General features: G+C 36.3%; 2 protein-coding genes across 3 annotated transcripts; both read right to left on the reverse strand.

Moving 5' to 3' along the window:
- Window positions 1-796: 796 nt before the first annotated feature.
- On the reverse strand, window positions 797-7,625 carry LOC113731930 (shaggy-related protein kinase kappa). Of its 2 annotated transcripts, none has more exons than XM_027257462.2 (13): window positions 7,248-7,625; window positions 6,344-6,589; window positions 6,041-6,133; window positions 5,905-5,964; window positions 5,537-5,809; window positions 4,879-4,953; window positions 3,674-3,730; window positions 3,439-3,579; window positions 3,294-3,344; window positions 2,739-2,834; window positions 1,718-1,801; window positions 1,534-1,636; window positions 797-1,259 (listed from the first exon to the last, which is right to left on the reverse strand). In XM_027257462.2, exons 2-13 carry the CDS (start codon window positions 6,491-6,493, stop codon window positions 1,171-1,173), a joined length of 1,272 nt encoding a protein of 423 aa, XP_027113263.2. In that variant the 5' UTR covers window positions 6,494-6,589; window positions 7,248-7,625; the 3' UTR covers window positions 797-1,170. The 2 variants fall into 2 exon arrangements, with proteins under 2 accessions (XP_027113263.2, XP_071935981.1); XM_072079880.1 differs by having other exon boundaries at window positions 1,105-1,259; window positions 7,467-7,593.
- A 2,532-nt stretch (window positions 7,626-10,157) lies between these two features.
- Window positions 10,158-15,396, reverse strand: LOC140036866 (prolycopene isomerase, chloroplastic-like). Its single transcript, XM_072079881.1, has 9 exons — window positions 15,047-15,396; window positions 14,649-14,872; window positions 14,056-14,166; window positions 13,541-13,594; window positions 13,169-13,456; window positions 12,568-12,759; window positions 12,330-12,488; window positions 11,097-11,333; window positions 10,158-10,629 (listed from the first exon to the last, which is right to left on the reverse strand). Exons 1-9 carry the CDS (start codon window positions 15,324-15,326, stop codon window positions 10,315-10,317), a joined length of 1,860 nt encoding a protein of 619 aa, XP_071935982.1. The 5' UTR covers window positions 15,327-15,396; the 3' UTR covers window positions 10,158-10,314.
- Between the last annotated feature and the right edge of the window lie 1,243 nt (window positions 15,397-16,639).

Below are 16,639 nucleotides of genomic sequence, written 5' to 3' on the forward strand. Positions count from 1 at the left end.
TCAAACGAGACCCAATGTATAACTTTTAGAATATTGATATTTTACCGTAATATCTTTTCTAAGATCACATTACTTTTACTATTATGAAATAATAGCTGAAGTTAACCAAAAAGAAGATTTAATTAATTTAACTAGTGATACTTAATTCTTCCTTAACTTCTTCATCATTAAATTTCCTATTTTTTCTATGCACTACTACAAACGACCATCGGTTTAGGCTTTTTCTTTTTCCCCCCTTCCGTTTTTAGAGCTTGAAGTTTTGAGTCTAGGGAGTAAAACAAGAGATGTTGATCAACAAGACATCCAGACTAGCATTCAATTTATGGATCTGGACTGGGTATCAAGAATCAACTTCAATATCACAAGCAATGGTTCTCCTTCCACCATGTTTTTCTTGACAACCTGCTCTTGAAGATGCATGTATTCGTTTCTATTCTTATCTTAAAGAATGACGGACCATATTGCCAGCATCATCCCATTAGGTGCTCCACATTAGTATCCCATAGTCCTACTGCAGTCGGGCGAACCAATGCAATACCATAGCACCATACCGAGTTACAAAATAAAGAGATAGACTGCCTCCTGACACCAATTACCATAGCATCATTGGTAAATGTGCCGCTCAAAGATTGCGATAGACAAACCAAAAAGACCATCAGCCACTGTGGCACAAGTCGATAAGCTTGGCAACAACAGCTCTTAAGTCTTACCTTGCGTTATCCAATTCTGATCCATAGTAACAAAGATTTGCCCAAAATGGGTAAAGAAAAACAGAATGATAGGGACGCTACAAGCATGAACAACAACAGGCAAGTGAATACTACCAGAATATCAGCATCAGGGAGCTTCCCTGGAAATGTTCCTATGTCACTATGTGAAACTGATTGATAACATTACAAACTAATCTCCCGGTAGCTCGGTACTAGGCTTCAAAAAAGTCCCGCTTTGAAGATTCTCACAAACATACAAACAGTGGATAATAAGGGTCTAAGCGTCTGGTTTATCATAACCAGAAAATTGACGATCCTAAATTCATATTTCGCTCATCTCCCAGATTCTACTGAGAAATTCATTTCCAGCTTTATACAGACATGATACACGATATTCCCAAGAAAAAGATTTACATGTGATACAGGACAAAGTGGTAAGGTGACATTGCCAGATAAGCCACTAAGAGTGCAAAGCCATAAACAAATTCTGCCTTCGAGCATGCTCTGGAATAAGCCGGCGGACTGTTTCAGCAGGGATGCCCTCAAGTTCTGCCACAAAATTTACATGAGGCATCTAGGGTTCATGAGAAGTCAGGAAACCCCAAGAACTGAGAAGCTAAGAGTCAAAAATTTTAAGACGTGACACATGTCCATTTTAGGGAAACACTGCATAAGCTACTTGGCAGCCTCAGATGGTACTTGAGTGCTATTCTTAAATACCACTTGAGAGTAACATGTAGCATGATTAAGATACTCTAGTTTTTCTGGCCAAGGCACCCTGACAAATTGAGAAAGGAATAGTTCAGTGAGGACGAAGACTAACCTTGAGGTTTAAAATTAAACAGTGGTGGAAGAGGACGTCCATTTGGAAGTCTGCTGCTAGGGTCTCTTAATTCATCAAAGAAAGGGTGAATACAAGCTTCCAACTGCAATTCCACAGACATAAAATTGATAAATCATAATTTGAGCATGGTGCTAACTGATTTCATGTACAAATCTGATCTTACAGCAGTGCATCTCAAATTTGGAGAGTACTGGAAAAACCGACACACCAGGTCCACAGCCTCTGGGGGCAAACACTTTTGGAAGACCTACAAGATGATGAAAAATGTCGCAACAATATTTCACAGACAAGAAACATGCATCCTGAGTGATGATAACAAGAATATTAAAGGTCTCAGTCTTTTTTGCAGATGGCCAAAGAGATAAACCTGACCACGCATCAAGATGCTATAAAGCATCCTACATCCAATTGCAACAGTCAAAAGGCAAAGGACTGTTCAATAGTTAAGTTGCCCTTATATGAACAGTAAATAAAAAAAATAACATTAAAGCAAGCATCAGAAAAGATGAGCTCCAAAATCTTGGTCATCATCACATCAAACGTATTTCAAGGCAATTGCATCATGCACAGACAATTCACTGTCAAAGCCTGAGCTTGAAGAAAGCTCCTTACAAGGAATCTAGCATGTTGACCGTGTAAGTAATTGCAAAGACAGAGAACTTCGTTATGATCATGCAGAAGGATCCCAATTCTATATGAACACTAAATTATCTCTATCAGTTTTATGTAAGTTGAAGGCTCCATAAAAAAAAAAGAGTGGCAAGCCCCATAAGCATCAATATCAGGAAAATTCATCTGCAGAACCTTATCAGACACACTACAAAGTTGGCAGCATACCTGAGCGCACTTGAGGAAATAATAGCGTCAAGATTAAACTTAGTTTCATCTTTTATTGGGTATAGTTTTCAACCCACAGCCTTTATCAATCTAATATAACGTCCACCAATGGTGCCTTCTATGAGATACTTAATACAGATAACACGTGTCTTGAATGAATTTAAATGTCTAACTCATTATCCAACTCCAAATGAAAGCAAAATCACATCAAGGTAGTGATTACTTAGCTATAGTATGAGAATATGATGCCAATTTCATATCCAAAAAGCGAATATTGTAATAAAAAGTGCAACTATGACACCAATCAGCTGATAAAGAAACAGCAAAAAGATAGGAAGTGTGCAAACCTTGTGCCACGGATGTGGCTTTATCTGAGGAAACTTAAATTCAGTGTAGTTTGGGTTCATGCATTTTATCTCCTCTCTGGTAGGTGTTCCTAAAACCTGCCCAAAACACAAATTCACTCAAGGTATTAGTCTGACTTTGTTTGCTGCAACTCTTAAAAGATACTAATGGTGATATAAGCAATTTATGTACTAAACAAGCTTATGCACATTAGAGTAATCTTCTTTCTAAAGTTGTTAGGTAACAAAAGATTTGCAAGCATTTTCAAGCCTTAAACCCCAGCAACATTTTTTCTCTGAGTTTGAGATGATAAAAAGGAAGTGCAAAATCCTTCATGGAATTTTCAAGATCAGGAATATCTGCATAACCCGTCCAAACAGTTCCAAGACATAAATCGGAAATTCAAAAACATTTTCATTTCATACACTAGTAATACAAAATTCCAAAAATCACAAACTATGTTCAAATTCAGTATTGAGGTAAACGTCCCATGAATTGAATGGTGATGAAAGTTATCCAAAGAATGTTTTGAAGCATTAAAGGCCAGAGAAAATTACCTTTATAATCTCAACTAGTTGGTCAACTCCACTCTCTCCAGGGAATAAAGGCTGTTATGGGAATTGGAGATACGAGTCAAAATAAATACTGATTCAAAATTTTCAGCAAGAAGGGGTAAGCCTAACTATGGACCGCTAGACCTACCTTTCCAAGAAGTAATTCAGCCATCACACAGCCTGTTGACCAAATGTCAATAGCAGTTGTGTATTCAGTGGCACCAAATATGAGTTCAGGAGCACGATAATATCTTGAACAAATGTAGGACACATTGGGCTCCCCTTTCACCTAATAGTTTAGTTAGAGAAACCAAACTGCATCAAAGCAACAACAAGCCAATTCCCTTTCTCAAATGAGCAAAACATTAACGCATAAGACTAACCAAAACTTTTGCACTCCCAAAATCACAAAGCTTTAGCTGATGTGTATGAGGATTCACCTGAAATATTAAGATAGAGCTAGTTAAACTAATAAAGACGTCAACATTAAACCATCAATCATTCTGCCCCAGTTGGAGCATACCAATGCACCCCACTTAATGAGAAGAACATCATCTCTAAACCTAAGCGTTCTCTAAGTTTTCATCACAATAACTCTTCGCATGACTATTGTACTCCTGAGTCTGCTATACTATAATCCTGAAGTTCATTCATCACATCAAGCCAAACCAGAAGAGAGAGAGAGAGAGAGAGAGTATATCACATTAAATAACTGCATATAACTTTACAGTACATAGCTTTATCAACTTTGAACTTGTATTAAGTGATAATCTTTCAGTTGTCCTACCATGTTTATCAAATCTCAGAGAGCTGAGAGGAACAATCATTATAGGCTTGGATGACAAGAGTGGATTGAAAAGGAAACAAGAGAAGGTAAATTGAAGTTATAAAAGGAACAACAAGAAAAAATGAAGGTAAAAAAAAAAAAAAAAATCGCACTTACTATTAGTGTCATATTGATCTGGAGACCACCCATCTAGATAATTATTCCTATGTTTTTGGCACATCAGATGCTACCTCCACAGTAATATCTATACCTAAGTATGAATTCTTTCATGTAAAGAATACATATTACATGGGCAATATCCATCTACTTTGGTCAAGTCTCTTCAAATGGATGTAAGTTTACATATATTCACTCCTTGAACCGAAAATGCACATACTCTGGAATTATTAACATTATCAACTTACATGGTATTTGGAAAGTGGAGATTCTCTCTTAAAACCTTCTGAATTAAGAAATTAACTTCATAGTTTGGTAGCAATGAATTAACGCACAGATAAGGAACTAAAGTACATTAGATTAAGCTTGACTAAATCCCTGTGTGTAGAATGTATTGTGAGATGCAAAATATAACCTTATCAAGGACATGAAAACTAAACAGTAAATGATGTTTCTATTTCACAATTATGAGCTATGATCTAACATAACAGGATGAAGCACATCCCGAATCATCCCATCAGATGCTGAAGTATGAGTGTGAAGTTGCTCTAGCGCAATAGGTTGAGCTTTTTAATACCATCTCATCAGATGCAGAAGTACTAATGCCAACAATCAAGTCCTCAACAGTAAAGAAGAAAACCTTACCAGTAAATTCTGAGGTTTGATGTCACGGTGACAAATTCCTATGCAGTTGTGAATATATGCCAACGCCCTGCATATCTGCACCCAAAATAAGAAGTCATGAACATGAAAAACGCCAAAGAAAGACAATTAGCATATTGTAGCACCAAATGCCCTAAACTTTCACTGTTGCAAGCCTGGGAAGTCTAGATTAATGAATTGTTAATCCTGCCAGCAGAGATGTTATACTCTGTTTCACTTCTGTGATGTCCCAGCAAAATCAGGATAAACATATATAAAACCCTCCTCTCCAATAATATAACATTTTAGGTGACATCATAATCTTGCATGTAAAGGTATCTAACTCTTAACCATTTGGCCTGGAGTAAAGAAGCCACCAAGACTAATACCATTTTTGAAGGAGTTGTTCAAGAGATGCTGGACAAGCTGTATACTTCACATAAAATATAACTGTACAAGAAATTAATGAATTTAAAAGAGTTAAACTTTTCCAAGATCCATCTCTTATACTACATTAAGGCACACAAATTGGGAATGGGAGGAGAGACTGACCCATACACAATTGGACATTCTCCAGAGTAAGTAATTGCAGAAGCACCAACAGATATGAGGCTGAATAAAAGTTGTCATAGAAAATTTCAAGGAATAAGATATTACATGCCTGGTATGTGTAAAGTTTGACGTAAATCAATGGCATCCTTTGGTTCATCCTATTGTATTGTTTGGCTATACGATTCACAGTTTCAGGTACAAATTCAAGGACAAGATTCAGGTATAGCTCTTCTTTGTCTGTTGTTGAAAAGAAAGAGTGCTTAAGGGAGACAACATTAGGATGGTCAAGCATCTGCATAATTTGCAACTCCCTGTTCTTGTAGCGCTTGTCCTGAAGCACCTTCTTGATAGCAACAATTTCTCCAGTTTCTCTACATTTTGCCTGTAAGAAAGTAATTACAACCAACAAAACCATACAAAAAACGAGAAAGAAATGTAGCAAATGATGAACTAAGAAAGGAATGTAGTAGAACCTACTTGGAACACAACACCAAAAGAACCAGTTCCAATAACATGTTCGGCAATGTAACTTATGACCTGTCAATCATCATAACATTACATACAGTAGAAGTCAGTAGTACTCGTGACACCATATATGAGCTTCCAGCCTCACCTGTTTGGCTTGACCACTGCGTCCACCTATAGTCGTCCTTATAACATGTCCTGTTTCAGCACCCACACCATCAATTATATCTGGTTCACTATCCTGCATCACAACAGACATAAAAAGAGGCCTTTTCTTATAAGTAACTATTTAACAAAGTCCTTTTATGAGTCAATATGACACAAGCATTGAGCCACAAATGCTCAGTTGATGAAGAATGAAAGTATGACAAATGCATTTAGCAACATCATTTTTTGGGTGGGTCCTCTCAAGCAATTTCAGGTCAATAATTCATTATGCGTAAATTCTCACCCTATCATCCTCATCATGGTCAACCCTGTCCCTCAATCTCATTGCAAGCATCTCCCTTCCGAGCCAATCTAATGAACTGGATGATCCTTTGAAGCCATTAGCACTTCTGGAACTTCCAACTCCCCCGTGTCCAAGACCAGCAGATGCCATATATCACCACGTTAAGTATTAGAGAAGTTAATATTTGCCACTTTCCACATGGTTGCTCATAATTTGGCAATCAGTCCAATGTAAGAAACTCTCCACCTAGCATTATAAGAAAGTCTCTTCAGTGAAATTTAGTCAAACACTAGGCCTCATTAAACTCAGAAAGAATGCAAACCAGTATGAATGCACCCAACTGACTAGTGACGGATATAGAAATCCTGATTCCAGAAAATTACAGCAGTTCTAATTGAACTAACAAGCCAGAAATATGGAACAGCACAATAAATGAGAAAAATATCACTGCTTAAAAGATATTTTTTTCAAAGATATTAAAATTGCAAACATCCTCCAAAATTTACAATAGCCCTTGAATTCAAACTGTTGAGTTTACCAATGAATTTCCACTTACCCAGCAATGAAATAGCACACAGAAAATCATCACCCATAAATTTTTTTTTTTCCCTTTTTTGCCTTTATAGGAACAAGAACAAGGTTCATGGTATAGTAGTTTACATCAGATACACAGACCCAAGATTACAATACTACCCAAAGGAAAAAGAAAAAAAAATTAAAGAAATTTCTAACTGAATCAGATCCAATCACGCCAGATGGTAACAAAATCAGGTTGTACCAGTACCTTGTAACGTAAAAATCGAGAATGAACAAAAGGAGAACGGATAACTGTAAGTACACTGAATTAAAATTCAAGACAATTGTAAAGACAATATAATGGAAGGAAAGGCGAAAACGGAGTGACCTTGATAAAATTGAGTCGGAGCTGGAAGCAGAAGATTCCCAGCATCTCTTTCTCTCTCTTAAAAACCACCACCCTTTTACTAGCTTTTTCCTTCGTTACATTAATTTAAACCCCAAATGAAGCAATCAACTCATAAACACACACCCGACCAAAGTCACTAGAGTACGATAATTAAAGAAATAATCCCATGAAATTACAGCAAGAGAGATACATATATACCTCCATACACCATCTATACATACATGAGACTTGAGGGGGAGAGAGAGAGAGATACAGGCGCAGAAGAAAAGTGAGTGTGTGAGTGTGGACTGTGGAGTGAAAAAGAGAAGATCAAAAGGTCAGAGAGTGACCGAGCGTGAACTGTTGTTTTTGATTACCACCACTTTAATTATTTGTTTATTAATCAAAAGCTTTTGAATTAACAAAACATTTAATCCACATCGTCTAAAGTTAACGGGTTGTTTGTTTTACTCCGCCTGGTGTAATTCTTCTACTCGTTAACGTTGGCGTCAGTCCAGGAATTACAAGTCTTTGAAATCAAATCCCCTGTTCCTTGTCCATTTTTTTAAAAAAAAAAGTAGTACTACCATTTTTTGCATTTAAAATTTTGCTCATTTTTTTTAACTGGAGTATCTTTTTTTATCTCTTATATATTAAATCACAAAAAATTTCCAAAGCATTTTCAATCCAAACGCACTTAATTGATTGATTGATTGATAGAATTTTATTCTATTATTAGTATATTTGGTTTTGTTAAGCTTTTTCAGAAAGAATTATAGGGTTGTTTGCTCCTCTTATTAGTACAACTACAACAAACAATTGATGAGTGAAGGAGCGAAAACAATTGTCAGTAAAAATCATTTTCTGAAAGATGTAGGCTCCGTTTGGATTAGTTGTTTTTTGGAATATTTTTGAAAATTTTACTGTAACAGAATTTTTAGAGTATGTTTTAGGATATTTTTAGAAAATATTTTGGAATATTTAAGAATAGTAGAGTTTTTAAAATATATTTTGCAATATTTTTTGAATATTAAAAAAATTTTAGACTTTTTTTAGAGTATCTTTTAGAGTACTTTTTAAAAATTTTTATTTAGTATTTGAAAAATCGAAGGATCTAAACAAAGCCATAATTTCTTTTAAATAGATTGTAATTCATTACAAACGATTTGTACAACCATATAACAAATATATCATGTATATATATAATAAAGTCGTATTTTCATTCTTATCTTTTTAGTTTATCTCTTTTCTATGTGGCTTATGGACATAGCAAGTAGGTGCAATGGGCTCTATGAGTTAATTCCCTAATAACCTACGCTATTCTATTCCTCTTTTTTCTCTTGACTTTACAATTCTAAATAATCCTTCCATAATTATTTCTTCTATTCTCTCACCTTTTTTTTCCTTAACCCTAATCGTTAAGCCTAAATTTCCTTGAGATTAGTATAAATAATTTTGAATTATGTTTTTAACTCTCTCTCATCTTCAATTCAAAAGTTCGAAATATCAATTCAAATATTATATTATCGTTGTCAGATTATCGCTATCGAAGATACTCTACATTTTTACTCATATATATGATTCTTGATCTATTACTCATCACTTTATCAAGCAGTGCAGATGTTTACGCTTTTCCACAATTTTTTTGGAAAGTTTTTTTTTTTTTTTTTACTTCAATGCAAGGATCGGATTTGGAACTTCGTTTTTATTCCCTTCAATGCAAGGACCGCAATTGGACTTTGTTTATACTCGTTGTATGTGGTATGTAATTTCCTACACCTTCTTCATAACTAGGTCATTGAATTTGAATTTTCTAAGTCTTCAAAAGTTACAGTTTGGTTTTTATTTCTGGCAAAGTTTTTGTAATTAATTTGTTATTTCAATTTATGGATTCACTCTTCAATTCAAGTAGAACACATATTGCTTTTTTGGTTAGTGATTTAAAAATGGCCTTTTAAACTATGTGTTTTCACACGATTTTTTAATTGCCTTTGACAATTTATAAATTGTCTTCAACAATGTATTAATTTTTTTTTATTTTCTAGGTTTCTGGGGTTAAAAAAATTTTGTGCAGTTTTCAATGTTTTTTTTACACTTTGGTAGAAAGCTTCTAAAGAACAAGAAGTTGTGACTGATTACATAAATGACAAGGCATCAAGTTCATTGTCATACAGCAATTCACGTCATGCAATATACATCAGACTATTTAGATTTTTTTATGTTTTTTACTTAATAGCAAAATACATCTTATGTTTTCGTTTTGGTTTCTATTAGCCATGAACAGATTTAGAAGGTTGTTGTGTTCTTATAACTTGATTGATTCTGAATTCTTATCTTTTATTAATATTTCATTCGGCTTCTTTTCTTTTCACATTAACCTTTGAGCCATTTATATTAAGTACCAAAATTGATGTTTTGGTAATGGGCTGGCCATTCTTTTGTTTACAGAAGATCGGCCAAGATTTGATCTTCCTTATTTTCAAGTTTTTAAATGTCATCATATTGTCAATTTTTTATTTTGTTTTTTGCATTTTCGAATTATTAATCATTGAATTAGATGTTTAAATTTACATTATAAGACTATTTTTGAATAACAATGTATTTAAGAAAGGTTATAATAGATTATACAAAAAGTTTGTATTTTATGCAAATATTTTTATGAACTACATTAAATAATTTATTATTTTTAGACAATTCCCATCCAACGAATGGGTACAAAACTAGTTTTATGTTTAGATACTATTCATGTGAGTCTGTACATTTTAGTTGCGTCATTGACAATCGCTCGTCGCTTGTCCATATCACCTAATGTTAGCCTTCTTCAACGACCCTTCAAGCATTCCACGCCACAACAATTTGATATTAGAAATAGAGAAATATTATTGTCTATACTGTCCACTGCATCTCACATGAAGTAAAGTACACTTAACATAGTATACATATACAATATACATAACTGTGATAATTTTGATCACAACTGATCATACGTACAACAAATCAAAACATTAATCTCTGAAGTCAACAAGAAAAGAAAGATAAAAAAAAAGGGAAATGAACTTCCGGGTCATTATATTCCTACAGCATCAAGAAGTTGGGAATGCTGGGAAACAGAAACCAGTGAATTGGCGACAATGGCACCACTTGCAGCCACAGCAGGGACACCAATTCCTGGAAAAGTAGAATCACCGCAGCAGAAGAGGTGTGGGATTGGGGTAGAATGTCCTGGAAATGTTCCTTTACCAGCTTCTATAGCTGGTCCGTAAGTTCCTCTATCCCTCCGAAGAAACCTTTTATGTGTCAATGGAGTACCAACTAAATTCACCTCACACTTTTCGCGGTCAAAACCAGGACCAAGTGCGCCTTCCACAGCCCGCCACATTACCTGGTGGGAGAAAGAAGTGATTACAATAGCAACAGGAATGGGAGACCAGATTAAGCAGTTAAAGAATCACACTGGAAATCCAGGACAAGCCAGAGAAAGTTCGTTTACTAAAATCAGAAGAGGTTCGAGGGTGAAAATGGGACTGATTCTCAAATCTGAATCTAGAACGTCCTCTGCTGAACCTTCCCTTCTTAAGTTGCAGAAATTACAACCCGAGATGAACAATTATCAAAGAAGGGAAAAAAAAAGGTGATCTGAAGCAGAAAAGCAGGAGAAAACATCAAACAAGGTCACAAGAAGAAATTCTTTTAAAATCATATAGATTTTTCATGAATGTGGTATCTCAAAAATTCCATAATGTCCATTAACGTGCATAATGCTGTTTAACTTGCTATCTCTAATTATTATCAGTTAATTTCTTGGTCCGGGATCCCCAAGGGACAGAAGAAGAATCTCAACAAGCATACCTCAGATCGTCCAGCCTTGAGCTCTTTGTACTCTTTGCTTCTGCGGTCAAGCCCCTCCCAAAGTTCAAAAGGCTCAGTTCCTGGAGTATAGGCATGTAAGATATGCTTCCCAGGCGGAGCAACATGAGGACTAAGCACACTTGGTACAGATATTAAAACAACATTCTGATCAGCGTCAACCCCTCGCTTCCAGTCATTCACAACTATATGATGGACGCCCAGGTCCTTAGGGATGCCCTATATCCAAAATGAAAAAGAAAAATCATATGGTTGGAAGCGTGGCATGTTAAACACTACACATTATTAAATGGGAAATCCATACAGCCACCTAATAATTTGAGGAGACTAGTGCGACTAGTTTTACTAAAATCAACTGGTAGCATGACAAGATGATGCATCTGACTTCTGTCTTAATGAATTCAAATGTACTCCATCCTTTCAATATCAATCTGGTTGCCTAAATACTTTCACAAACTGAAAATCTTACATCTCGTCACATGATGACTCTCAAGGGTCACCTTAACTAAGTCATTGAGCAAAAACCTTAAATCATCCTTATCAAAGATGAACATGCATGCAAATGAAATTTCTCACAGTAGACAATACTGCTGTAAGATGGATACAGAAATATGCTTGTGTCAGCTTGTTCAAATCAGCAAATATGTGAGATATAGTCCAAAATGGAAACTATAACTTCAAATTTTCAATCATTTATGTAAATTGTTTATATAGTCAGAGAAAAAGTTACCGAAGTTACTTTTTCCTTAGGTATAATACTATGACACTTGAAGCCAAGATGTGACCAGAACAACAAAGTTAGCATATAGCAAGTTTAAAATGTTGTTACCCACTTTGATGAATCAGAAGGAAGAATTAGACAAAATGTTTTCTTCATATAGCACAAACATTCAGTACAATACTAGCTTCAACAGGTGATGCCATCAGCAACAGTTCAGCAATATAAAAGCAAAGAATCCAAAGCAAAGCCAAAAAAAAACTTGAGGCGAACTCCAAATAATACAGCAAGGTGAACTCTATCTTAATTCAGCAAGGACATAGTTTTAACAAAAGTTCTAGCTACAGAGAGAACTAGGTTGTAAACCTTCTAAACAATACAGCATTCACTGGTTGCCTAAGAAAATTTTCTGAATCAATTTGATAAGAGTGCAAAATATCAGCTCTCAGACAATAACAGCCAAGACAAAAGCTGGCTGCTTCCTTACCATTGCTTACCTCTGCTTCAAATCCTAAATGTAAGTGCATGAACGATTCACATTGTGGGGTGCTTTTGATTTTGTCTGCATATGATTTTGGCACAAATTCCTTGGGCAATAACTTCAGTGTGTCCCACATGGATGCATTGCTCACAACAGCCTTTCTAGCACGCACAATCTGCAGTAATGATGTTGCAGAATTTCATTAATGACACAAATAAGATAACGATGTTCATGTATGAAGAGAATTTACTCACTTGGCCACTTCTTAGCTTCACACCAACAGCCCGGCCTCCTTCAACAACAATACTTTCCACATGACTCCTTAGAGAGATCCGTCCACCAAGCTTCTGTAATCCCCTGATAAGAGCATCAACAACTGCCCCACTTCCATGAAGAGGGTATTCTAGACAGCAACCTGGTTTATACCATTCTGAAAACATGTAAATCTGAGAAGTAGGGGTATCGTGTTAGATAAATATAGCTGAATGCCTGAGCAAGGCAGACTTGAAAATAAGACAAAGTATAAAATAGAAAGGTGAACAATATCAATGCAGATGTAAGTTAAAGTTAAAATGAAAGGAAAGACCAGCTCTGCATTGTCTTTAGATAGACAAATATAGAAGCACAATAGGGATTTCTTGCACACACACACACACACATATATATATATAAAACGAGTTCATCCATGCATGTTAAAACATCTATACAATTTCATCTAACTAAAACACGGATCAAAATTAAACAATTCATTGGAAGACAAAAGAAAAGCAGAAAGTAATTTGTGGTCTAATGCTCCATGCATGAGTTGAAATTTCGGCCGTCATTGTAAAAGAGAGTATCAAATACACAACATACCATTTCTGCTGAAAGGATGCCATTAGATTTCACTCCTGCCAGCAAGAAAGAAAGAAGATCCACCCAATTCCGCACAAAAGGATCTTTTAGTCCCAACGAGTCAATGATATCTGAGAAAGGTCTTAAAAGCTTAGTAGCACCGAAGGCTCCCTGAGGTCCCATTTGAGCAAAGGATTGCAACAGAGAAGGTGCATATCTAGCGGCAGCCGTAGAAAGAACACCCCAATCACCTCGAATAGATAGAGGTGGCAGAGCCATTGCAGCTACAGACAGAGGAAGTATTGTATCCTGTAAAAGATGTATTGACAATTGAGACATTAAAAAAAGAAATCAATGAAAGTAAATTTAGGAATGAGCATCAATAACACTCACAAGAAGCTTTCTCCATTCTTTTGCAGCCTCTAGACCTGCAAACTTCTCAAGATCCTGCATAAGAAAATGTTGTATTAAGCATCTTTCACCAGCAGAGACGCTTAATACACGACCATTGTTTTGATAAAAGACATGAACTTCAAAAGGTTATTGAGATGAGCTGGAGTGACCCTCTTAGCTTTCCTGCTCATATCAGTTATAGTGCTTGATTTTGGAAGTGAAGCATAGATTACGTGTGTACAAAGGCAGACTTTAGCAAAAGATCATCTTCACAGTTGAAAAAAGTCGTCCAAACTGACAGCAAGCTTGTAATAATGCGTAAAATTTTTGGGTAAACGAGTGACTGTAATTTGAAGTTCGATCACATTCTTATACAAGAACTGAAATTTTCAGTCTGGTGAAGTCCTGTTGCAAAATCTGGATGATCTACATGTTTGAAAAAATTCAATAGGATGAAGGTAGATTCATTTTGACAATTCTAGAAACATGAAGTCTAAAGTGAGCAATAAATTCACCTCGAAGAACTCTGTTGGCCCAATGCGTGACAAGAACTCACCTTCAGGAACATATACCATCCACGAGTCATAGGTTGCACAGGGAATCGACTCACCTAATGCATCAAGAACCTGCAAAAAAAAAAAAAAAAAAATCATTATATCAAGTTTGAAAGCGAAACAGAATTGCATTTTTCGAGAAATTTAATTGCTCATGCAATATGGTATTTTCTTACTGAGCAGTGGAAAGACACTATAACATAACCAACACAAGTAATACAGTCATCTAGATGCTGTTTGCGATCTCACAGATTTTTTTTTTTGGGGAGCCGGGGGTGGGGGAAATCTTTTGCTACACCTCTCCAACTCTCCATACCATGTTGCCTGCACTAGCCCACAGCGTTAGTTGAAACACTCAAAATTAAGCACATGGCCCCTTAAACTTTTCTGGACATGTCACAGAATTAACGATCAAGAAGCTAATAATCTACAACCTTCTAACTGGCTGAAGTCCCGAGGGACAAAAGGGAACACTTATCAGACATCCTATTGGTGATTGGTGAAGGAGATACGATGAAAGTAAAATTATTGTTGGAAACGAAAGAAACAATTACCTGTGCCAGAGGATTGGCCTGTGGACCTCTTGACTGAAATCCAGAAAAAAGAGAAGGGCCGGAGTCAAATTTGTAGCCTTTGATCTCGAAAGAATGAGCAGCGCCCCCAGGCAAATCATGGCTTTCCAAAACCAGAACATCTTGGCCATATCTGGCCAGAAGTCCAGCACAGCATAACCCACCAATACCACTACCAACAACCACAACATCTGCCTCTGCCTTGCCTGCAGATCATTCTGCAACCATATTAATACATAATTACCCCCTCATTTTACACCCAAAAAAAAGAGAGAGAGGAGGGTGGGGGGGGGGGGTTCCAAAAAAACTCCATTAGGTACTATACTACTGCATTTCGTCTAGTTTAATAGGTGTCTCTGGAAGAGGGATCGAGAGAGGACCTGAAAAGGGTTTGGGTGGATCAATTACAGCAGCGGATGAAGAGGGATAGGCATTGGAACTAGTGGAGTTGGAAGAAGAGGAACTTCTTGGCGCCAAAGAAAAGGCTCTCTTTCTAGTAATACTGGTATTGGGTAGCCAAGGACGTGGAGTGAAATTTAAAAGCGGAGAGATAGGTTGGGGTTGAATTCGATAAGGGAGCTTCGACGAAACTGAAATGCCACCCACCATATTGTTTTTCAACACTATAAAGGAATGTAGTAAGAGCAATTCTTGTAGCATGTAACTCAACCTCGACTGTTGGAACCTTAAAAGTGGGTTCAACAAAGAAGACTGGAGAAGTATAGAGTAACGATACCAGTATTAAAGTACCCCACAGCTCAAACAAACAACGGAATATAAGTTCGTCGTGTGCTCCTCCCCAGCGTTGCTTCCTCAGCTCTTCTCACCACTACACTTTCTTATCTTATTATGCAGTCTAGAAGATGCCACGCCAGGCCACCCACGAGCGACGTAATTGCCTGGTATTGCAGTTGCCAACTGAAGCAATGATTATCAATTACAAAGACGGTAAATCCCGTTTGGTTTCAGCAAACCTTGGAGGAAAAGGAAAAGAATTTTCTGGGAAAGAAATTTTTGTGTTTGGCTAGTGTGGAAACTAATAAGGAAAGGAAATACGAAAAACAACTAAGTTGGATCCTCTGTGTGTGTCAAATTTAATACTACTTTCACTTATCATGCGACTGAAGAAGTGGATCCCACGTGGAAACTCCTACCAGATTTTGCCTAAAATAAGAGGCAATTACATTCCACCCAAAAACGGGAGGAAACAGTGGAAAAACAGAAGCAGCTTGATATCTCTCTTTTCTCTCCCCTTTACTTAATTGATTCTTAGCCTTGTCACTCCTTGATTCTTACACATAAATTCGATCCTCCAATAAAAAAAACAGTGATTAACAAAGCACGGACCACCTGTAGTAAAAAAAAATCTAAGAATTGTGCCAAAATACTCTCTTGATCTAGTAAGATTTGGATACCTACTAGCCCTTAGTACAAAACTTCTTTAGACTCCCCTCCCCTATAGTTTAAGATAGATAGGTTATACAATAATTATCGTCTCCGAATAAAAAACAAAAAACAACGCATGGACGATTCCCACAAGTAACCAAAGATCCCTGATTGATCCCATCTATTGATTGGGTCAATAGCCTCTTGGACTGTTAGGTTGTTGGTACTACCAAGACTTTTAAGTTTAGGTGAACCCTTGCCTCTCAATTTGCCACTTAATTGTGATTTCTTCCGATGGAAAAATCTTGTCGGCTTTCCTTCGCTTTAGATTAGACTAAAGTAGGTTATATAAATGTTATCGTTATGACACAAAAAAAAGATTCATCTATTTATTGGAATCAAAGAACTAGTCTTTCTTATTGATATCTCGGGATGAAGAACAGGGATTTGTGAACCTTGACAGTCGAGATGATCCAGAGGTACATGAGACCGTCTTGATTTTGATAATTTGTTGCTTATTTTTGGGAAAATAAAATTAAAGTCGCATACTTATGGTGTTGTTTTTAATATTAGTTTACTTGTTATAG

This window comes from Coffea arabica, chromosome 2e (assembly GCF_036785885.1).
Source record: "Coffea arabica cultivar ET-39 chromosome 2e, Coffea Arabica ET-39 HiFi, whole genome shotgun sequence".
In the NCBI taxonomy this organism is placed as follows: Eukaryota; Viridiplantae; Streptophyta; class Magnoliopsida; order Gentianales; family Rubiaceae; genus Coffea; species Coffea arabica.